We start from the raw sequence: 23,148 nt of genomic DNA on the forward strand, positions 1-23,148 counted from the left end.
GGTTTTCCTTGATTTCTCTCAGCATTGTTTTATAGTTTTCAGTGTACAGAACTTAAATTACTTTTGTTGAATTTATTCCTCGCTATGTTACTGTTTTTCGTGTTTTTTTTAAAAAGATTGTATTTATTTGAGAGTGAGAGAAAGAGCAAGCACAAGCAGGGGGATGGGGCAGAGGGAGAGGAAGAAGCAGACTCCCCTCTGAGCAGGGAGCCTGATGTGCGGCTTGATCCCAGAACTCAGAGATCATGACCTGAGCTGAAGGCAGACACTCAACCCAGGCACCCCTATGTTACTGTTTTGGTGATATTGTAGATGGTATTGCTTTCCTTATTTCACTTTAGTATTGTTTGTTGCTAGTATATAGAAATACAGTCCACTTTTATATATTGATCTAGTATCTTGCAACCTTGCTAACCTCACTTATTAGTTCTCATAGTTTTTTGGGTAGCTTCCATAGGATTTTCTCCATATGAGATCATATTATCTGTAAAAAAAAAAAAAAAAAAAAAAAAAAGTCGTACCCAAAAAACAAATAATCCAGTAAAGATGTGGGCAGAAGACATGAACAGACACTTCTCCAAAGAAGACATACAAATGGCCAACAGACACATGAAAAAGTGTTCAACATCACTAGCCATCAGGGAAATTCAAATCAAAACCACAATGGGATACCACCTCACACCAATAAGAATGGCTAAAATTAACAAGTTATCTCATTCATTTTTACATAACCCTAGTATTCTTTGTCAACTCCCTTGTGTTTTGGAATGACAGGATGTCCCAGACTCACCAAAAGCACTTTTGACTTAGCAAGGCACTTTGGGGAAGCTCTGGGCTCTGCCTTGAATTTTAGGGTGTATGGGTTTTAGGAGAATTTCCTTATTTTTCTGGAATTACAATTTTACAAAATATTTAACTGCTTGAAAGAATCCTTACAATGACTGTATTATGTTATTTTTTTTTGAAACAATATTTAAAGAAAGACGAGATAAGGAAAGAAAGCAAAGGACTCAAAAAAGCCCTAGTTTGAAATGCTACAGCCAGCCTGAGATTTGTCCCTAGTAAACTTCTAATTCTAGGGTATCCCTGTGAGCCCACAAGTGTGAGATATTGCTAAACATATTCCTTTTCAATTTACAGCCCTTTTGCACATAGCCGTCTTACGTGTGGCCACTTTGCTGCCTGGTAAAGCATCCTCTACCCTTTTTTCTCTCTCCTCCTTGCCCTTGCCACGGCACCCCACAGCAGCTTTGCAGCTTTCCGATGAGAGCAGAAGCATTTGGATTGAGATTGGGTCTTTTCTTGGCATTTGACATAGAGCATTTTTGTTATGTTGTGTTTGCATGAAGTTGATGTTGTTGATTCAGCCTTTGTGACATGTTTGAACCCTGATTTCCTATAGTTCTGTTGGGTCCTGGTCAAGTGACCAGGGCACTCGCTGCCTATTTCAGTTGTCTGTTTGGTTCCTCTTCTTAATTTGATATTTATAATACATGCTACTTTTCTATGTTTGTAGCAAGACACATGGGATTTAGAGATGGACCCGCACAATCCCTCACTGCTCTCTGACCTCTGTCAAGTTGTTGCTTCATCTTTCCAATCCTCAGAAATGGGGCTGTTGTGAGAAGTGAATGAGGATAACGCATCTGGGCAATTTGGCAGACTGACAGAGTCTGGCTTTGGGTTCACATTCAAGCTCTGCCATTTAATGTGGGACCTTCGGCAAATTATTTATTCTTATTTTCTTCATTCAAAAAATGTGTATAATATCTACGTCAGGAACATTATATGAATTAGATGGGATATCTAACTAAACTAAAATACTTAATCCAGAGTTTGGCATATTTTATTATTTATCTGTTTATTTAATCTTTTTATTTTATTATTTTTTAATTAAACTCTATGCCCAATATGGGCTCAAAGTCACAACCCTGAGATCAAGAGTCTCGTGCTCCTCCGACTGAGCCAGCCAGGCACCCCAGCACTTGGCATACCTTAGTATAATCATTTTAATTTTTGTTCTTATATATCCCAAAACATCTTTTAACATGCAAGTGTCTTAATAAAATGATGCTGAATTTTTAAAAAAGATTTTATTAATTTGAGAGAGAGCATGGGGGTAGGGTCAGAGGGAGAGGGAGAAGCAGACTCCCAGCTGAGCAGGGGGTGGGGAAAGGCACATAGCTTGATCCCAGGACCCTGAGATCATGACCTGAGCCAAAGGCAGACACTTAACCGACTGAGCAACCGACTGAGCCACCCAGGCTCCCCTATTTATTTTTATTTTAGAGAGAGAGAGCATGAGCAGGGGAAGAGCAGAGGGAGATAATCTCCAGCAGACTCCACACTGAGCACAGAGCCCGACGTAGAGCTTGATCCCAGGACTCTGAGATCGTGACCTGAACGAAAACCACGAATTGGTTGCTCAACCGACTGAGTCACCCCGGTGCCCTTGCATGGGCTGTCTTCAAAACAAAAGATATATGGCCCATTGGCCTTTCTTTTTATAGTCATCATTTTGATGTCAGTTTTAATATTATGAAGACAGGATTTGTCAATCAGTTTCTCCAGATACTACATTGGATACACTATCAAACACAGTAAGGTGAATCACAATTTAAGGATTTCTTTATTGCTTGAGGATTTGGTGTTTCCTAAATAGAACTTCACAAATCTATTGTAAGCTCAAGTACTTCTCAAAATCTGATTCAATGAGTTGAAAAGAGAAGGAAGAACATATTAAGTAAGTAGGTAATTGACCATTAGGTAATGGCTCGGATAGGTATTTTTTTTTTTTTAAAGATTTTATTTATTTATTTGACAGAGATAGAGACAGCCAGCGAGAGAGGGAACACAAGCAGGGGGAGTGGGAGAGGAAGAAGCAGGCTCCCAGCAGAGGAGCCCGATGTGGGGCTCGATCCCATAACGCCAGGATCACGCCCTGAGCCGAAGGCAGACTCTTAACCTCTGTGCCACCCAGGCGCCCCTCGGATAGGTATTTTTTATGTTATTTTCATATTACTTATAACACAGTATTTTTTTCAGTTATTTTTTTAAAAGTTTTTATTAACTCAGTACTATTTTTAACATCTTTGAGTGTTAATACTATAGGAATCCAAGTACTATTACTCACTTGGGGTAAGCCAGCCTCCAATATGGCTCCTAATGATCCTCACCTCCTAGTATTTATGTCCCTGTATAGTCTACTCCTACATTATATGTGATGACATGTGTAACTAATGGGATAGTGCAGAAACGATGGTGTATGATTTCTGAGGTGAGGACATAAAAGACATTGCAGCTTTAGTGCTGCTCTCTTATGTCACTTGGTCTGAGGAAAGCCATCTGTCATGTCACGAGAACATACAAACAGTCCTATAGAGAGACCCACGTGGTTAAGAACTGAGCCCTCCTGCCATCAATCACCATCAACTTGCCATCTGGGAAGCTTATCTTCCATTCCCAATTAAATATTCAAATGACTGTAGCATTAGCCACCCTATTGAACGTAACCTCATGAGAGATTCCCAGCCAGAACTACCCAACTAAGCCAGGGATATTGCAACACCTGAATCGATCGATAACCCATATAAATTGTGTGAGATAATAAATGATTATTACTGTTTTAAGAACCCAGTTTTATGTAGTTTGTTATGTAGCAATAGATAACTAATACACTGATTATAAATAATTATTAGGTTATATGAAGTACCCTTCTACCTAAGGAAGGGCCAACTCGTGAAATTTCCCTTTCAAGATAATGTTAAGATTCAACTATGCTCATGAATCACTGTATTGTAGACCTGAAACTAATACAACACTGTATGTTAACTACACTAGAATTAAAACAATGAAATTAAAAAAAAAAACACAGTAAAAACAAGACTCAACGAGGCTCATAAAGATATTAGCAACTATCATTATCTTCAGTTCACTTGCCCCTGGTCTGTACACCACTCAGGCTTGGCAAAACACTAACTCTGGCTAATTTTGGCTGCCTTTTACTCCTGGGCTGCTAAATGCTAAACGGAGAAAAACACCTGTGCCATTTGCCACTATAAATCTTGCTTTCCAACCACAGCTTGATCCCCCCCAATGCTACCAGGAAGTTCTTTTGTATCCTTAGCTCTCATGGCATTCTTCATTTAGCTTATTTCAGATTTCCATTCTCCTTTAAGTATCTTTAAGATACTTGGATACCACCACGGGCTCTCTCAGCCTTCCACCTTCCTGACAGAGAAAATAGCTTATCTGCCTTCACCCTTTCCTCCTATTACAATGGAGGCGGTATTCCTCTTACTGTTTCAGGTTCATCCCTCGCCAGATCCCCTTCTCTACTTTCTTCTCAGAATTTTTCCTCTCTCCTAGATCTTCAGCCTCTCCCAACAGGATCCTTCTCATTAGTTGAGTATAATCAATTTATTTAAATCTCGTATTTATTTACATGAACCATTACGGAAGTATTGATGACCAGTGTGCTAGCATTTGAAATGAGTTGCTGATTGTATACCAGAGTATAAAATGTCTTGAATTTAGATTGGATTCTAGCCTTAGCTCTGTCAGAAACTCCCGCTATGACACCAAACCATTTTTTTCCTGTGCTTTAGTTTCCTCGTAAGTCAAATCAGAATATCTTTGGGAGAACACCATCAGAGTGAAAACATAAATGCCAAGGGCTTAGTACTCAGATTAGAAATGCAGAGCACCTCATGTATATCAAACTAAAGCATGGTTTTGATTAGGAATGAAATTTAGGATATACACCCTGAATAGATAAAGTTGGGAAAGAGAGCCTGTGGGTTTTTGTTACCGTTTTCTTAACTATTATACATTACTCTGATCTGCCCTGTAAGGACAGAACTCTCTCTCAGGAGAATACTGAATTATTGAAGGAGCTCAGTTTAATCAGTTTGTTATAACTGCACAGAATATTCAGTATTGATTAAATAATAATGAGTGCAGAGGATCAACTTAAGTCCATCAAAATACAACATTAAGATAATAAAGATGAGAAAAACTTGGCAGAATAAGCATGTGAATATATACCCAAAGTAATGATTTGTTAAATTAATTCACAGTCTCTTCAGATTAAAAGTTATTAAATTACAAAATAAAATGATCCAATCATCTAAAAAAATTACTTAATGACTTATAATAACAATAATTTTTTAATCTCTGTATCTGTGGGTCAAGGCATTTCTGGTTGTGGTCTCTCCGGCAGGACTAGTCCAGTGATGGCCGAAGGCGGAACAGAATGGGACTGGGATCAGTGAGTGATGGTGGGCATTTCTCTTCAAGTGTCTGGGCTTCTCTCAGCAAGCTGGTTTGAGCTTCCTCAGAACATGGCAGCTTTAGACAGCCCAACTACTTCCTCTGTGGCTCAGAGCTCCAGTGCAAATCTTCCAGTGAAGAAGGGTAAAGCTGTGTAGCCTCCGAAGTTATACAGGCTGGCTTCATGCACTATTATGTTGGTTGCTTGTGAATCACAGGCCCACCCAGGTTCAAGGGAAAGGGAATTTGATTCTACCTATTGATGGGGCAGGGGCGAAATTACTTTGTAGAACAACATGTGGGAGGAGGGCTATTCTTGTGGCAGTTATTGGAAAATATACTTTGCTACAGTGATCTAAAGGAAAGTAAATACTCATTTTTTCATGAGAGAGAGAGAGAGAGAGAGAAACACCATGAAAGAGAAGCTCTCATGATTCATCAGATTAAAAACAAATTAGGCAAACCTATCAAGAGGGACAAACTAAACATCAGGCACGTGGGTGTGTAATTATGCATAAAAATTCCCATTATTATCAAATTATCATCCATTCATACGAATGAATAATATCAGGACAAATGGAGTTGGTACACAGAGTTCATTTCAGCCAAAGGAAGAAGATGATACCAGCTTTTTTCCCCTCAGAAACTAAAATAAAATAGAAGTTTCAAGACAAACCTGAAGGCAATTTTCTTGCTGAAAATAAGTGCAGGTGCCACCTGGTGGTGAGACAGTGACATGTGCATTCTGTCCTGTTGACAGCATTTCCTGAGTAGTCGTTAGAGAGTGTATACACAGTATTTAAGGAAAGACAACAATTCTACCATCTGCAAGAGGATTTGTCCAAACAAACAGCCAAAGCACAAACACAGGGAGGGAAAGGACATAATACAAAGGAAGCAGTAACAGGGCATTCACTTTGGAGTTCCAGACGAATCAAATCACTCTCATTTTTGTAAATCCTAACCCCCCTTAATCCTTTGTACTATTGGCTTTTATGCACCTTCAAATTAAGTATGAAGGGTAAGTTAAAGTAAGTTAAAGAAGATAAGGTTTGGGGGCCCCTGGCTGGCTCAGTCTGTAGAGCACGCAGCTTAATTTCGAGGTGGTGAGTTCAAGTCCCACATTGGGAGTAGAGCTTACTTAAAAAAAAAAAAAAAAAAAAAGGAAAGTTTGCTATTACTGGGTAAGGGCAAAGGAGGTAGTTTAGCCAAATGATGACTGTAGTGATCCACTCTAGAAATGTGGGCTGTTTCCTTCACGTTGTTCATTGTCTCCTGGACCTATAGGCACTTGAGAACTTAATATAGCAAAACCCTGCGGCTTATTTAGAAGAATTATCAGTGAGGTCAGACTGATGATACATCTTTCTGGCTTAACAGTCTTTGATGGGCACCAGGGGACTATGATTACTCCGCTAGAATTGCATGATCCAAATAATAATGGCTAACCCTCTTACTGTGCACCCTGCACTGTGCTCGTCACGTTACATCTCATTTCAGCCACAGCACCGTATAAATTCATCCCGTTTTACAGAGGAAGAAACTGAACTTAAGAAAAGTCACACAATTTGCTGACCGACCATATACTCCTATAAATATTGGAGTTGGGATTCACCATAGGGCCAAAAAAAGCCTAGGTTCCTCTTCACGTTGCTGTAACCACCAATGGGTTGATGTAAAGATCTCTGTAATCTATGTCTGTTTTCAACCTCTTTAAGTTTGAAAGCATCACTCTCTACTGATGAAGCCTGCTGGCTGCTGGCAACTTGCTGTATCGATTTTCGGAGGCCCTTTCCCTTAACTGCGACCGGGAAGCTCCTTCTTTTCATCTCGGAGCATTGTCTCTGAGGTCGCTCCTCCCCCGCCCCCGCCCAGCTCTGGAATGCTGAGCCCTGTCGCTCTGCCGCACACCTCCCCTCCCCTCCACATCCAGGCCTTCCTCCTTCTACGCAGTTTCCCGGCTGTTTGCTAGAGGTGGCCCAGCCTCCTCCTGGACCGGGTCTTGGCGGGTGGGGGCGGTGGATCAGGGAGCGGGAGATTGCCCTGCAGGTGGGTTAGTTAAAACCAACCACCAAACAAAAACTGCCCGCCCTGAGTTTGCAAGAGGTACGGTTAGGGTGAGCAGACACAGCAAATACAATTACAGGACCAAGTTACATTTGAAAATCCGTATGTTTATTGGAGTTAAAACAAAACAACTATTCGTGGCTTCTGTGAAATTCAGATTTAACTGAGCACCCTGTATTTCACCTGGCTACCGTAGGTAGGGGAACAGGGGGTAAGGCAGGAAATTCGGGGCGCTCGGAGGAGGAGGCTTCCGGGCCTTTTGGGCCTCGGAATGAAGCGCCCCAGCCAGCACGCGAAGAAAGAGGGCCGCTGGCCTCTGTTGGAACCCCGTCCAGGGCCTGGGGGTGAGGAAAGTTCGACGCGACCCGAGGTACCTGGCTCGCGGTACCTGAACAGCAGCGAATCCCAAAGACCAGAGGCCAGAGGCGGGCCGCCCGACTCCAAGATGGCGCCAGCGGCCGCTGCCAGCTTCCAAGATGGCGGCACGCGATCGCGATCGCTGCTCCCCTCCCCCCAGGCCTCCGGGAGGCCGGGAGCGCGACGCGCGTAGCCGTGCGCCGGTTGCCCTGCAGCCCGGGTGGTGGTCCCGGCCGCTTCCAGCCCCGCGCCATGCGGCTCCTCGGCTGGTGGCAGGTCCTGCTGTGGGTGCTGGGGCCTCCAGCCCGCGGCCTAGAGGGTGAGTGCGGGCTGGGGCCGTGGCCAGGGGCGGCAGGCGGCGGCGAGTGAAATGATAGTGCGCGGTGGGGGTCTAGCGGCGGCGAGTGAAATGATAGCGCGCGGTGGGGGTCTACTCGGACGACGCTCTTTTCACCAGCGCAGGGGCCCTCCGCTCTTCCTGGCGCTGGCCGGCGAGTCCAGCCCCGCGTCGTCCCGACCTCTTTCTGCCTGTGTGGCCCCGAGTGGCGGTCGGCGCTGGCGGAGAGCCCGTCCAGGCCCCCGCAGCAGGCGTCAGTGGGTCGGGAGTGACAGTGCATTAGTGCCTACTGAGGCGTAGCCTTTATTACGAATGATAAAAATCGTAACGAACAGCCGACATTTACGGTGCCCTTACGCGGAGGTAGGAACCGTGCCTTATCGCAGTTAGCCCTCGCACCCACCGTAGGAGAGTGGCTGCACGAGTATCTCCACGTACCAGGAGGAGGCGCGGAGTTCGGAGAGTCGAGTCTGCCCTTCGGGTCGTGGCAGAGCCCGTCTTTCTGCCTGCAGAGCCCACGTTTCATTTGGCACCTTGATGGCTCACTTTTTAAAGAAGGCCGCTCTTGCTCAGGTTGCCTTTAGGAAGGGCAGATGAGAAAAACAGAGGAGACTCCCCGGGTAACCCGCACGCTCTCCGGGGCGTCCTCGGGCCGGGGGGTGGGGTGTGGTGGGGTGTGTGTGTGTGTGTGTGTGTGTGTGTGGCGGGGGGCAACTACCCTTGGCCGCTCGGCTGGGGCCGGGGGTGGGGCCTTATCCTCAGGGCTGCGTCACCCCACTCCTCACAGTTTGTCGAAGTCTAGACCTTTCGGCCTTGCTTGTCATTCACTACCGGGATAGGCAGGTTTTTGCTTTCCGTGAGGTGGCCTGGAGCGGGAGGAAGGGGAGGAAGAGGAACACAGTTACGTTGGTGAGAGCGCTGGTTCTGTGCCCGGTGCTGATGCTTTATGAGCATCATCTTATTTAAGCTCCACGTGCTTATGAAGTAGATGTTGCTCTGGTTCCCGGTTTACAGATGGGTAAACCGAGACTCAGTGTCAGTAAGTGTTCTGCCAGGGTCTCCAACAGCCAGAAGTTGAGGAGCCGAGATTCAGGCCCATGCCTGCCTGCTTCACAGTCAAACCTGTGGACTTCATTTCTCTGTCACTGCGTTTTAACCACCAGCTTCAGAGAGGGGACAGCATGTGCTGGATAGCTTTTGTTTGTTCCCCAGAACGTTCTCTATCCTCGTCCACCCTGCGCTGTGCCCCCAGTGGCTGTCCTGTATGGCCTAACAACTGGCTGTCTTGCCTTCTGGCTTCGTGTGGGTTGGAATAAGGGAGCCTGAGGTGAGGATATTGATTCTCTCAGCTTCCTCCCTTAGGGATTATCATGGATTGGCTTTGTCCTTCCATGGAAGGTCACAGCTTCTAGAAGGGTGAGCACACTGTTCCAAGGTTCTGTGACTTGCTGCTTCTGAGCTTTCAAGGTCTATGAGTGGTAACTGGCTCCCTCGCTGCTGTTACTGGCCCTGAAGCTTCTTATCATTGCTTTTGGTTTCTCTGACATCCAGCCCATGTGTTGGTGGCCCCTGTACTAATCTCTCCTCACATTGCCCACGTTGAGTGTGCTGTTTCCAGGCAGAATCTTGGTGATTCAGGGGACTGACTTATTGTTGTAGTCAGGGTGATGTGAGCCCCCCTAGCAGTCTGGGCCATGAGCACGCAGACCTGAAGATAACACCAGACATAGGGTGGGCCGTTGGTGGTCATGGCGAGGCCGCGAATGGGGTGACAGCAGAAGGACTTTCACCACCTGGGCCCTTTTTAGGGTGGCTGAAAATCCGAGGCTTTTTGGTCTGTAGTGGGCGCCACTGGCAGATGAGCACCTGGAGGTAGCTGTGTTGTCCAGGTGTCCTGGCTTCAACACCCCCATGCCTGTCTTCACTAGGCAGTCAACTAGCAGATTTTACTGAGCACCAATCACATGTCATATGCTCTGCTGGACACTTGAAGTACAGTGGTGAGCCAGGTAGAGAAACAGGTCCGCCCTCCTATCTGTTGGAGGACAGGCATTAAATGACTACAAATAAGTAAATTCCAGCAGTGGAAAATGCTTCAGGGAGAGTCCCAGGGTATTATTGGATGCTGTTATGGGAGACCTCTCAGGTCTGAGGGTCAGGGGGGTGAAGTTCACCTTACAGAGGTGAAGTTTGGGGTAAGATCTGAACGATGAGTCAGATTAGCTAGCAAGAGAGCCAGTGGAGGGCTTTCCTGGCAGAGAAACAGCCCTCGGGACAGCACTGAGGTAGGTGGAAGAGATCTGGAGTGTTCAGGGACCGAGATGTCTGGTGGAACTCTTTGTGTGGACAGAGGCTGGTATCGCTGCCACAGAAGCCATTGTGAAAAACCTGCGGCCGGTAGAGAGCCTTCTGAGCAAAACTGGGAGGGTGTGAAGGATCTGACGTAGGCTAGGGCTCCCTGGCAGCGTTGGCACGGTGCCCCCACCCTTGTTCTCCAGATATCTTCCTTGCTGTCAGTGATGCAGTGATTGTCATTTTTGTGTGGCTCACACTGTAGTCCCTGTGTTGAGGTTAAGAAGCAGTCTCTTTTAAAAAGCACGTGACGCTGCAAGGGTTCAGCGACTCTCACACGGTACGTCATTTCCGTCTTGGTATGGAATAATTCACAGTTTCCTCTCTTCCCAATACTTAAGCGAGAACACTGGTATCTGAGGGCATAAGAATTTTTTGGTTCGTAATATGTACTGTCTACTTAACTCTTTCACAGGAGGGAAAAAATAACCCTCCTGAACTGAAAATACCAGCTCTATGCATCACTCAGACTCCCTTTAGATTTTTTGCAAGGGACATCTATGCATTTTTATGAGGGTGATCAGAGAGCCAGGTTGTAATTTCTGACCTGATTTTTTTTCTCCTGAGGTTCTTTCAGGATCTTGGCATTCTCTGTGTACTTATGAGACCTGAGATGTTGGTTAGGTTCAGAGAGAGCAGATGTCTGTGGAGCTGGGGCGTTTGGGAGGAGGGTTGGCCCCCCTACATGACACCCTTTGTTCTCCAGACGTTTCGCCCCTTTGGCTTCATTTCCTGCTCCGTTTCGTGGCCGCCCCAGCAAACGTGTTTTTCTTCTGATTATATAAGCGGTACATACTCATCACCCAGAGGCTACAGAAAGACTGTCATTGTGATCCCACTGCCACCAAATTCGCAGAGCTCCCTGTGCAGACACCCAGAGCCTTCTCTGAGTCACAGTCACATAGAAGTGCGACTTTCTCCAGTCAAGGACACACCTTGCCGCTCAAGCCCTGTACTCTGCCCTGTCTAACCTCTCTTGTTCCCTCGCCCTCCTCGCCCACTTTCCCATCAACTTGATATAGCCTTAAACTTCTCCTCTGTCCTAAAAGCCGAAACAGAAACCTCCTTGGCCCATTATCACCTACCCTGGCTTTCTTGTCCCCTTCATAGCTACACTTTCAGAAAGATTGTGTCTAATTATCAATGTACTTACTGTGTCTTGGGCTCTCCATTCTTCTGTGTGGATCCATATTTCTTCCATCTGGTATCATTTTTCTTTGGCCTGGAGGAGTTCCTTTAAGATTCTCGTTCTGGGTGTTTGTTCGTGATGAATTCCTTCAGCTTTTAATATTTCTGAAAAATTATTTATTTTCCCTTCATTTTTGAAAGATTTTTTTCTTTGGTATAGAATTTTAGGTTTAGAGTTTTTTCCTTTCAGTACTTTAAGGATGCTACTCTTCTTGCTTGCATCGTTTACAATAGGGAATCTGCTGTCATCTTTACCTTTCTTCCCCCGTACCTAGCATGTCTTTTTTCTCTGGCTGCTTTTAACATTTTTGTCTTCGTCATTGGTTTTGAGCAATTTGATTATGATAATATCTTGGTGTAGTTCATTGAAATTGGGGTTTGCTGAACTGCTTGGATCTATGAATTTATGGTTTTCATCAAGTTTGTGCAGTTTTTGGTTATTATTAATTCAAATACTTTTTCTGCCCACACCCCTCTTCTCCCCCCTCCTTTCTGGGTATTCTCATGATCTGTATGTTAGGCCACTTGAAACTGTCCCACAGCTCACTGATTCTCTTAATTTCTCTGGATTCTTGTTTTCATTGTGTGTGTGATTTTGGATAGGTTCTGTTGCTATGCTTTCAAATTCACTAGTCTTTTCTTCTGCAATGCCTCATCTGCCATTAATCCCACCCAGTGCAGTTTTCATTTTAAACGTTGTAGTTTTCGTTGCCAGAGTACAATTTGGGTCTTTTAAAAAAATAGAATTATGATTGACATGTAACATTATATTAGTTTCTGGTGTACAACGTAATGATTAATGTTTGTGTATAATTGCAAAATGATCACCACAGTAAGTCTAGTTAGCATCTGACACCATGCATAGTTAAAAGATTTTTTTTTTCTTGTCAGGAGAACTTTTAAGGTTTACTCTCAGCAACTTTAAAATATGCGAGGCAGTCTTATTAACTAGAGTCATCATGCTGTACCTTACGTTCCCATGACTTACTTTGTAACTGGAAGTTTGTACTTTCTGACCATCTTCACCCATTTATTTCACCCCTCCCCCCACCAACACCTTTGGCAACCACCAGTCTGTTCTCTGTATCTATGAGCTATTAATTAATTAATTAATTTACTTTTAAAGATTCCACATGTGAAAGTATATGGTATTTGTCTTTCTGAGATTTATCTCGCTTAGCATAATGGTCCCTCCATGTTGTTGCAAATGGCAAGGTTTCCTCTTTTTGTGACTTATTATATCGTGTGTATAGATTCTATGTTCTTTACCCATTCAGCCTCTGGTAGACACTTAGGTTGCTTCCGTGGCTTTTGTAAATAAGGCTGCAGTGAACATGGGGTGCATATATTTTTTCAAATTAGTGTTTTTGTTCCACCCAGAAGTGGAATTGCTGGATCATATGGTAATTATAGTTTTAATTTTTTGAGGACCCCCCATACTGTTTTCCACAATAGCTGCACCAATTTACGTTCCTTCCAAGAGTGTCCAAGCGTTTCCTTTTCTCTCCACATCCTCACCAGCACTTGTTATTTCTTGTCTTTTTGATAATAGCTAATCTGACAGGTGTGAGGTGAGGTCTCCGTGGTTTTGATTTGCATTTTGATATGGGTCTTTTATATCTTATGTCTCTATATCTGCTTAACTTTCCGAACATGTGCAATAGAGTTATAATCACTGTTTTAATAGCCTCATCTCCTAATTCTGACATCTGCAAGCAGTGGGTCAGTTTTAATTGGTTAACTACTGTTCTCATGATTGATCATATTTTCCTGCTTTTTTGCATGCCTGGTAACTTTGGATTTGATGCCAGACATAAATTTGACCTTGTTGAGTGCTGGATATTTTAGTATTTCTCTAAATATTCATGAGTTTTGTTCTAGGTTACAGTTTAGTTAGCTGAGCATGGTTTGATCTTTGCCTTTAAGGTTTGCTGGACGGGAGCAGAGCTATATTTACTGTAGGATTGAGTTTGCTCCACTGCTTTTGTGTAGTCTCCCCAGTGCTCCGTGAGTCGTGAGGTTTTCCAGTCTAGCTGGTGGAAACAGGTACTCTTCCCAGCTCTCTGTGAGTGTTGGGTTCTGTTGCCTCTGATCCTTTTGGGCAGCTCTTTGCCTAGCTTTGGGAAGGAACTCACGTGTAAATGCTGACCAGTGTACTCGACGGGGTCTCTCTGCAGGTCTCTGGAGTCCTCTCTCTGCAGCTTGCCCATCTCTACTATTCTGTCCCACAAACTCTAGCTTTCTTGGTCTCTCTAAACCCTGAGTACCATCTCCTCAACTTGGAGAGCGCTGGGCTCTGCCTGCTTCCTTCCCTTTTCCTGATCTATGGCATGCACTCCCTCAGGTGGTAAGCTGGAACACTTCTAGGGCTCTCCTGTGTTCTTCCTGTTTTCAGGGATCCCTGTCCTTCCTTGCCTGCTAACTAGTCTCCTGAAACTGGTTCATATTTTTGGCCTTTTTTGGGTTGTTTCACTAGGGAGGGTAAATCTGGTCCCTCTTACTCCAACTTAGCCAGAAGCAGAATTCTCAGAGAATGTTTTTGAATTGCTGAATGAATCTGCACAGCTCTGTGGGGATATTCTTTGAGACCTTATACAAATGTGCATACCTTAGGGAGCTCCCAGACCCCCCCCCCCAACTTTAAAGCCAGTTGGGTTTTCACACTTCGGTGACATGCCGTTGGCATGGCAGAGGCCATTACGTGGCTGGTGGTTTCCCAGCCACATGGCAAGCTTGTCTGAGTGCATCGGGCTCATTGGTTTCCCCCAGTCAGTGCCTGGCACTGAGGCTGGCAGCTCTTGTTGAGTTGATGGGAGTTGGAGGGCAGGAGTCACTGTTACAGAGATGAATGGAGATTGCTCAGTGAATATATGACGCTTCCCCAGACTCTTCCCTTACCTGAGCTTTTTACCCAAGCCCCATCTAGTGGCTCCAAAAGCGTGAGGAAGGTCCTCCTTCGCCCTGCTGCTGCCCAGGCCCTGGGGGGTGCGCCTCCTGGCACTCCCACAGGCAGCAGGCAGGAGAGCAGGCACTGGCTGGAGAGGCCACCTCATGCAGGAGCGGCTGTATGGAGTGTTCTCGGACTGTGAGGCACAGCAGTCCCCGAGGTCACAGGGAGGGGAAGGCCCGATCTGGAGTAGCAGCCAGAAGACTTCGCTCAGAGACCTGGCTCTGCTGCGTCCTAGCTTGTGTGCTGTTGGGCATTACACTGCCTCGCTGGGCCTCAGCTTGGTCCTCCGTTACGCGGGGATGGTAGCCCTTGTCCTGCCCGGCTCACAGGGCTCTTATGTGTGCAAGGATGCTTTGCCATAGTAGAATCCTCTATAAAGGCATCATTATTTTTGGATATTCTCATCAAACAAATGAAAGTGTTTGTGTTGTATTTTCTTAATTGGATGTCTGCACGGGAATGTTTTTGCTTATAATCCACACGGCACGCAGCAGGTATCCCATGAAGGTATGTATTTGTCCACTTTGTATTTGACAGTCATCATCTGGTACTTCCTGGTGACCTTCTTCATGATCTGGAGAATGGCGGGTGGCCCTCTGATAGCTTCTTGGGAAGGCTACCTTTTTTCCCCTTAGGGGAAAATGTCTAATTTGAGGGGAACTGTAATTCTTTGGGCTTTTCATGTACTTGGAAGTGACTTAGGACTGCGAACATGCTGGCGTGTTGTAGTTGCAGAGGAAAGTGGTCACTTGCCGTCGGAGGAGCGGCCTGCTCGCGCTCTGCAGGCGGGAGCCGTGTCTGCGAGTGAAGAGGAGCCGTTGCGTGGCCCTGGGGGCCAGGACAAGTCAGCAGGAGAGGCCGGCACGGTGCTGGGGCTGGACGCTGATGGCGACCACGTGGTGATGCTGTCCGTGATCCCCGGGGAGACCGAGGACAAGCTGAGTCCCGAGCCCAGCGGCGGCACCTGTGGGGCCCGAGGGGAGGAGGACTCGCGGTGCAGCCTCCGAGAGCACCTCTTCTCTCTGGACGGCTCTGGGGCCAGCTTCCAGGACAGGGAGGAGGAGTATTACTCAGAGCCAGAAGTGGCCGAGTCCGACCCGGTCCCACCCGAGGACTCCAATAACACGGAAAGTCTGAAATCCCCCAAGGTGAACTGCGAGGAGAGAAATGTGACGGGCTTAGAAAACTTCACTCTGAAAATTTTAAATATGTCACAGGTAAGAAAGAATGGTTTAGTACTTTTCTCCTTTTCTGCATATTGATTTTACGATTTAATCCTTTTATCAACTTTCAGATGGAAGGTCAGAGTCTTTATCATTTTGTAAGTGGGACAGCACTTAATGGCTGCATCACTGAAAACTGACTTGGCTCTCCGTGATGTTCGTAGGGAGAGGAGGCGCTAGACCTAGTGTCAATTATGCTTTTTAGGCGGCTTGAGCCTGGTGACCCTCTGGGTCCTCCCTCCACCAAGCCTCACGATGAAAATCCCAGGGGACAGGGCCGCCTCAGTCGGTTAAGCGTGACTCTTGGTTTCCACTGAGGTTGTGACCTCAAGGTCGTGAGATGGAGCTCTCCATCAGGCTCTGCACTCAGCACGGAGTCTGTTTGACATTCTTCCTCTCCCTCTGCCCCTCCCCCCGCTCTCATGCTCTCTCGCTCTCGCAAATAAATAAATAAATCTTTAAAAAAAAAATATCCTGGTGGAAGATAGGCACTTGCCATCAGAATCCTAACATTTTTCTTCTTCCAAATGAGGTATTTACTACAGAGGCAAGTTAAAAATATCTGAATTACTAAGATTGTGATCTAGCATTGTTTAGACTGGTGGTACCCCTGGGAAGCATGTTATATTAATGAAAAATTTCTTTCCTTCAAAGAGTTTGACTCCAGTGTTTTCTCCGGAGTGATAGCTGAGACAGTTGTCCCCAACCTAGCCATGCTTTTCCAGCGCATGCTTTTCCAGCCCATTGGATAAATGATAATTCCGAAGAGAACACTGGGATAATGACTGACTGTTTCTGTGGAATTGTTAAGCTAGGTAGCAGGATGAGTTCAGGCTGCTTATGTAATACGAGAAGAAATCCTAGCTCGGCACACCGTGACTGCTTATTTTAAATGAGGGTCTGTGGTACGTTGAGTGTCCGTAGCCCCTCCACGTGCAGGGGTCAGTGCTGGTCAGTGCTGGCCTCACATCCTCCCCTCAGTGCCCGGTGAACACTGCCTCAGCTCTACAGCACTGTTTCTAGGCTGTCACACACTTGACCAGGAGAGAGCAGTTTCAGCAGCCTGAGTTAGGGTGGTGGCAGGGATGGTGCGCCCTTGAATTGAACTAGCCTTTGGCCAAATGCACTGATTGGACTGCTTATAGATTTGGGTCTGCTGAGTTGATGGTTGGGGCCTGAGATCTCAGTGCTTTAATAATGCCGTTAGAGTGTGTGAGAGGCACAGGTGAGAGGTTGGGACAATGGCCTGTGCCTTGTGTGTACTTAGTATTTGAATTGATGCATTATGAAAAATACTAAAATGCTTTATAGTACTATCAAGAAAATTTACAGGAAAGTTTACGATTTGTTATTTGATAATACTTTTCTGCTGATTCATGCATTCCTATGGTTCAAAACCCAAAAGGTTCTTAAGGAGCTACCCTACAGTCTCCCTTCTGTCTGTGTCCCTGCCTCCTCTCCGTGGAGGCAGCAGTGTTTCCAATTTCTTGGGCATCCTTCCAGAAAAATTTATACGAACATTTACTGCTGACTTTAACACTTGTTTCTTTTACCACAGGACCTTATGGATTTTCTAAACCCAAACGGTAGTGACTGCACGCTCGTCCTGTTTTACACCCCATGGTGCCGATTTTCTGCCAGTTTGGCCCCTCATTTTAATTCTCTGCCCCGGGCATTTCCAGCTCTTCATTTTTTGGCACTGGATGCATCTCAGCACAGCAGGTATGTTCCCTGAGTGGAGCTTACGGGTCATCCTTCTGGATGATGCTTGCAGTTCTTTGGAGGTTGCCATCAGTTAAGTTCGAAGCCAAGGAGGTCGGTGTGAGCCTGAAAGCTGGACTAGTGGGAGGGGTAGGCAAGGGTGAGTGGTGAGGGTGGTCACACTCCTCAGGGAGCTGAGGCCTCTCTTTCTGGAGGTCCCTGAAGAGGGGACTGTTCTCTGAAGGGTGGAATTTCTCTCTCTCTATTTTGATGTTAATTGCATCTATTGTTTATTGAGGGCTTAGCATGTGCTAGATACTGGGGAAAGCACTTTTCATTTTGCATGTCATTTTGTCCTCAAAACAGGTGTAGTGGGTATGTACTGTCAGTTTTCCCCCATTCTGCACAGAAGTAAGTAACTAGCCCTAGGTTGCATTATATAAACGAATGAGTTGCTATGACTGAGTTAATAATTTTTTTAAAATTTAAATTCAATTTAGTTAACATATAGTGTATTATTAGTTTCAGGGGTAGAATTTAGTGATTCATCAGTTGCACATAGGACCCAGTGCTCATTCAGTCACGTGCGCTCACCCAGTTACCCCATCCCTCCACCCCCTGCCCCTCCAGCAACCCTCAGTTTGTTCCCTAGAGTTAAGAGTCTCTTATGGTTTGCCTCCCTCTCTGTTTTTATCTTATTTTGTTTTTCCTTCCCTTCCCCTGTGTTCATCTGTTTTGTTTCTTAAATTCCACATGTGAGTGAAATCATGTGGTATCTGTCTTTCTCTGGCCGACTTCGCCTAACACCCTCTAGTTCCATCCATGTCGTTGCACATGGTAAGATTTCATTCTTATTGATTGCTGGGTAATATTCCATTGTATATATATCTGTACCACATCTTTATCCATTCATCTGTTTTTTTTTTTTTTAAGATTTTATTTATTTATTTATTTTTTTTAAAGATTTTATTTATTTATTCGACAGAGATAGAGATAGCCAGCGAGAGAGGGAACACAAGCAGGGGGAGTGGGAGAGGAAGAAGCAGGCTCATAGCGGAGGAGCCTGATGTGGGGCTCGATCCCATAACGCTGGGATCACGCCCTGAGCCGAAGGCAGACGCTTAACGACTGCGCCACCCAGGCGCCCCAATCCATTCATCTGTTGATGGCACATCTGGGCTCTTTCCATAGTTTGGCTATTGTGGACATTGCTGCTCTAAACCCTGGGGTACAGGTGCCCCTTCCAATCACTGTGTTTGTATCCTTTGGATAAATACCTAGTAGTGCAAATGCTGGGTCATAGGGTAGCTCTGTTTTTAACTTTCTGAGGAACCTCCACACTGTTTTCCAGAGGGGCTGCACCAGTTTGCATTCAGGGTGGAATTTGAAGCTGGCTCCACCTGATGGCAGTGGAGGGGCCAGAGGACTCTTCAGAGTCTCGGTCAGCCTGAATTAGCAAAATTAGTGTCACAAGTGGGACCCTCCTGAGACTCACCCACAGTTTAGGTTTCCACCCCTGGCAGCCCAACGCAGCACCCTGTTGTGTGTCTGCTCAGGATTTCTTTCTTTTCCTCCTTTCCCTCCCCCCTTTCTTCTTTCTTGTTCACATTTATTCTTGCATGCGTGTTCCTTAGTGGACAGACAGTAAATTAATTTAATGAATTAATTTAGGCCCTTAAAATGACATTTACTTTTGTTTTATATTATTCAGTGGGCTCTTGTCTTTTTTAGATGTTGAGTGAGCTGAGTTACAAAGAGCTTTGTTCACATGTTCTGTATTTCCCCCGGTGCTGTGACCGCGTCTGGGTTATAAAGCATGTCCCTCTCCTCCACATCACATGCCCCGTAGCAGGGCATGGGAGGCTGTATGTGAATCAGTTTGGAAAGTCTTGAAGATGGTCAAGTTGGTAAAAATGGAGTTGAGTAAAGCTTTTTCGAGTAAAAAAAAATTTTTTTAAAGATTTATATATTTATTTGAGAGAGAGGTGGGGGGAACCGAGTGAGCGGGGAGAAGGGGAGAGAGCATGGAGCCTGACGTGGGGCTTGATCCCATGAGCCTGAGATCACAACCTGAGCTGAAACCAAGAGTTGAATGCTTAACCCACTGAGCCACCCAGGTGCCCCTCGAGTTAAAATTTTGAGTAAAACATTGCACTCCACTGATATTCAGTGTGTGTAATGTAACTGCCAATATTTACGTAAATTTGTTTAGGGAGAAAGAAATCGCAGCAAATTAGTAATTCTCACAAGGGCTTCAGGGAGATATCTGCGTGGCCTGGTCCAAGGGAGCAGGCTGATGGGAAGTCTAGTCTAGGTTAGTGTCAGACTTCGACTGGGCCTTCCCCTGCCCCCAAGCCAGCAGGGCTGGCTCCCAGCACCAGCTTAGTACTCTGGGTTTGGGCTTCTGTTCCCTGGTGGCTTTAATCATCTGCTTTGTTCAGTCATCTCCATGCATCCTTCTCAGTGCCTGCTCTGGTGCCTTAATCATGGAGAGTAGAAGATACTTATTCTTGTTATATGGCCTGCAACATGTGTTTGCCTCATCTGTTTACATGTAAGTGACAACATGTTTACAAAAGAAAAAAATCCTGATTATCCAATACTATCATCTTACTAACAGGGGAAACTGAGGCTTAAAGATGTTAGATAGTCTGCCCGAAGCTCACACAGCTGGTTCAGTGACAGACCTGAGGCTTGAACCGCGCATGTTTTGACTGCAGAGCTTATACCATGACTCTGTATTATGTAAAGGTGAGCCAGTCCCACTCAGATCATGTTACATCCTGCCCCGGTTGTGAACTTCCTGGTGTGTCTGCTAGACCGTAGATGCCCACATGCTGACTTACCAACTAATTGCTTGCCCTAAGTTGAATCTTAGTGTGAGGGACGGAGATGGGCATTCTGGAGAGTTTGAAATTTCTTCTGTCAAGTAAATTGACACAGTGTGCTTTGTCCATGAATTAGAATTTTCTGGTCTGATCTCTTTTGGCAGTTCACAACTTAAATGGCGGAATAACTAGGGGACGCCTGGTTGGCTCAGTCGGTAGAGCACGTGACCCTTGATCTTGTAGTTGTGAGTTCTGGCCCCACGTTGGGGGTAGAGTTTACTTAAAAAAAAAAAAAGAAAGGAGGAATAGCTGTGTCCAGGGTAGTTCCTTGTTGTAATAGAAAGCAACTGAGCAGAACAGGAATGCCCCCAACCTCAACCCATAAGGAAAAAAGTCAGAAATTGCTATAAGCATAGAATTTGCATATCAGAAACCTCTGTAGGTCACAGGAAAATGATGCTTTCTCATTTATTGCCATCCATTCTGATATGGCAACTGTGTGAGGAAACCCGCTGTTACTTCAGGTTGTCTGACTGACTGCTTTCTGTCACAGCCTTTCTACCAGGTTTGGCACTGTAGCTGTTCCTAACATCTTATTATTTCAAGGAGCTAAACCAATGGCTAGATTTAATCATACAGACCGAACACTGGAAACACTGAAAGTCTTCATTTTTAACCAGACAGGTATGTAGAAATCATATGCTCTAAGAAGGGGTTTTATTGCTGGAAGTATATGCCTTCTGTGGGTTCCTGTCTGCTCTCCTTAAGTGAAGGGGTCAAGACTGGCGTTCAGATGTAAACCTTCTTTTCTAGTGAACTACTTGTGGTTCTGTTAAAAGTCTCTCAGTCAGTGGCAAGCTTGACACAAATAAGGATTATCGATACCTTTAAAAAACCAGCTTTATTATTCTAGAATTCACATACCATACACCTGTAGATAACTTTTTACATCCATTTTTCACTAAAGTGTGGTAGTTACACAAATGTGTGCATTATAATGGTGTGCTGGGTGATGAATTTTCACAAAATGAGCGCCTTGGGTCATCAGGACTCCGACCCAGAGACAATGTTACCAGCCCATCCCCTCAGCACTGTTACTGCTGCCTGTAAGGGTAACTACCACCTTGACTCCTAACACCATGGACTAGTGTGACCTGTTTTTGAACTTTATATTAATGGAGACATACATAATGGATTCCCTTGTATCTGGCTTATTTCAGTCACCGTTATGTTTGTGGGATTCACCTGCGTTGGTGCATATGGTTGCTTTTATTTTCTTCCTTTTTGTTGCTGTGTGGTATTCCATTTATTCATCCATATGCAGATGCTATTTTAATTCCTTAATATTTGCCAAAACAAGTGGCCTTACTTTTTATTCTGTAAAAGTTTGAACACTGAATATTGAAGAAATTCTCTTCTTTGATAAAGTTTGCTCCACAAAAGCTTTAATGCCTTAATTATGAGCACCCCACTTCTTTCTGAAGTATATTCACTGGAAATAAAAATGAGTTATAACATACCTTCCATATATATTAAGTTGCATCTAATTACTTATCTCTCACAGTAAAGAACAAAGAGCTGAGTTACCTCATAGGAGTGGAAGGGTTGTTCCCAGATAGTTAGCTATTCAAGTCTCACAGTACCAGACTCCCGATTGCCAATCAGGATATGGAGAGAGGGAGCCAATTTGCTCAATACTCTAAGAAAACCTAGAACCTAAAAGAAATCAAGAAGTCACAGCATCTTTGGTAATCTCTGATCTCAGTGGTGGTTAGTTCTAACAATTTTTTCAGTAAATTATTTAAAAGCATTTTGAATTTAGTGTTCCTTCACCTGTGAAAACATTCTGTAGACTCCTGAGAGTAGCTTTACCAGTCTCAAAGAGAACAAAAGACAACTCTTATCATGCCCGAAGACCCTTCTGAGTTCACAGAAATTCTAATGTTTAGGCTTTGAACAGCTGAATGGGTTCCTGTTCCTTTGATGTGGTGGGAGAAAGGCAAGTTACAAATTACACTAACAGGCAAGTGAAACCCATCCCAGATATACTAGTGTGGTGTTTATTTTAAGACTGCATATCTTTTTGCATACCATGCAGAACTCTTCAGAAAGATCTTTAGCGGGTGTGTTTTCCATCTGATTTGAAACAGTTGATTTCTCTTTCAGGTATAGAAGCCAAGAAAAATGTGGTGGTAACTCAAGCTGACCAAATAGGCCCTCTTCCCAGCACTTTGATAAAAAGTGTGGACTGGCTGCTTGTATTTTCCTTATTCTTTCTGATTAGTTTTATTATGTATGCTACCATTCGAACTGAGAGCATTCGGTGGCTCATTCCAGGACAAGAGCAGGAACACGCGGAATAGTGATGGACTGCAAGGAGAAGTCGGAACGAGGAATTTCAGAAATTAATGCTGCACTTTCTTACATTTTCTCCAGTAAAGTGTAGACTTACACCTTTAGTTAGATTAAAAGAATCATGCATTTGTTGAACTGCTGAATGTGTTAAAAAATTATAAATTGGTGTTTTAATTAGTACCGCAAAAAGCAAATGAACATATTCAATAGAACTCACCATTCTTGTTTTTACTAATCCAGTATTTAAGGGAGTAATCCAGTTTCAAATGGGAGCTGTGTTCAGGTGGAATAGTGGGTAGAGTGACAGTTGGCTTCATAGAAGGAAGAAATAGGACTTTTCACGTTTTAGTTTTAGAAGAGTCTTGATTCCGTGTATGTCTAAGAAGGTTGGTTTCTGTTCATTTGCCATTTTTCTCTCAGAGTCTGTAAGCAGGAAAGTGTTCTGTTGTGGAAGAAGTACTAAAATTCATAAGTGTGACCTTCTGAGTAACTGATGGGAAAATAAAAGAGTCAAGTACT

The 23,148-nt window shown here is 44.7% G+C and overlaps 1 protein-coding gene across 2 annotated transcripts; it reads left to right on the forward strand.

The window, feature by feature from the left end:
- Positions 1–7,223: 7,223 nt before the first annotated feature.
- On the forward strand, positions 7,224–23,148 carry TXNDC15 (thioredoxin domain containing 15). Of its 2 annotated transcripts, none has more exons than XM_026508016.4 (5): positions 7,224–8,014; positions 15,252–15,739; positions 17,304–17,467; positions 20,828–20,958; positions 22,441–23,148. In XM_026508016.4, exons 1-5 carry the CDS (start codon positions 7,948–7,950, stop codon positions 22,635–22,637), a joined length of 1,047 nt encoding a protein of 348 aa, XP_026363801.1. In that variant the 5' UTR covers positions 7,224–7,947; the 3' UTR covers positions 22,638–23,148. The 2 variants fall into 2 exon arrangements, with proteins under 2 accessions (XP_026363801.1, XP_044243349.2); XM_044387414.3 differs by having other exon boundaries at positions 7,253–8,014; positions 15,217–15,739.

This window comes from Ursus arctos, unplaced genomic scaffold (assembly GCF_023065955.2).
Source record: "Ursus arctos isolate Adak ecotype North America unplaced genomic scaffold, UrsArc2.0 scaffold_5, whole genome shotgun sequence".
In the NCBI taxonomy this organism is placed as follows: domain Eukaryota; kingdom Metazoa; phylum Chordata; class Mammalia; order Carnivora; family Ursidae; genus Ursus; species Ursus arctos.

Coding starts and splice junctions, on each gene's coding strand:
- TXNDC15 (XM_044387414.3), top strand. CDS start 7,815: ATGGCGGCACGCGATCGCGATCGCTGCTCCCCTCCCCCCAGGCCTCCG. Junction 8,015..15,216: donor TCCAGCCCGCGGCCTAGAGG/GTGAGTGCGGGC, acceptor TGTACTTGGAAG/TGACTTAGGACTGCGAACAT. Junction 15,740..17,303: donor AAATTTTAAATATGTCACAG/GTAAGAAAGAAT, acceptor CTTTTACCACAG/GACCTTATGGATTTTCTAAA.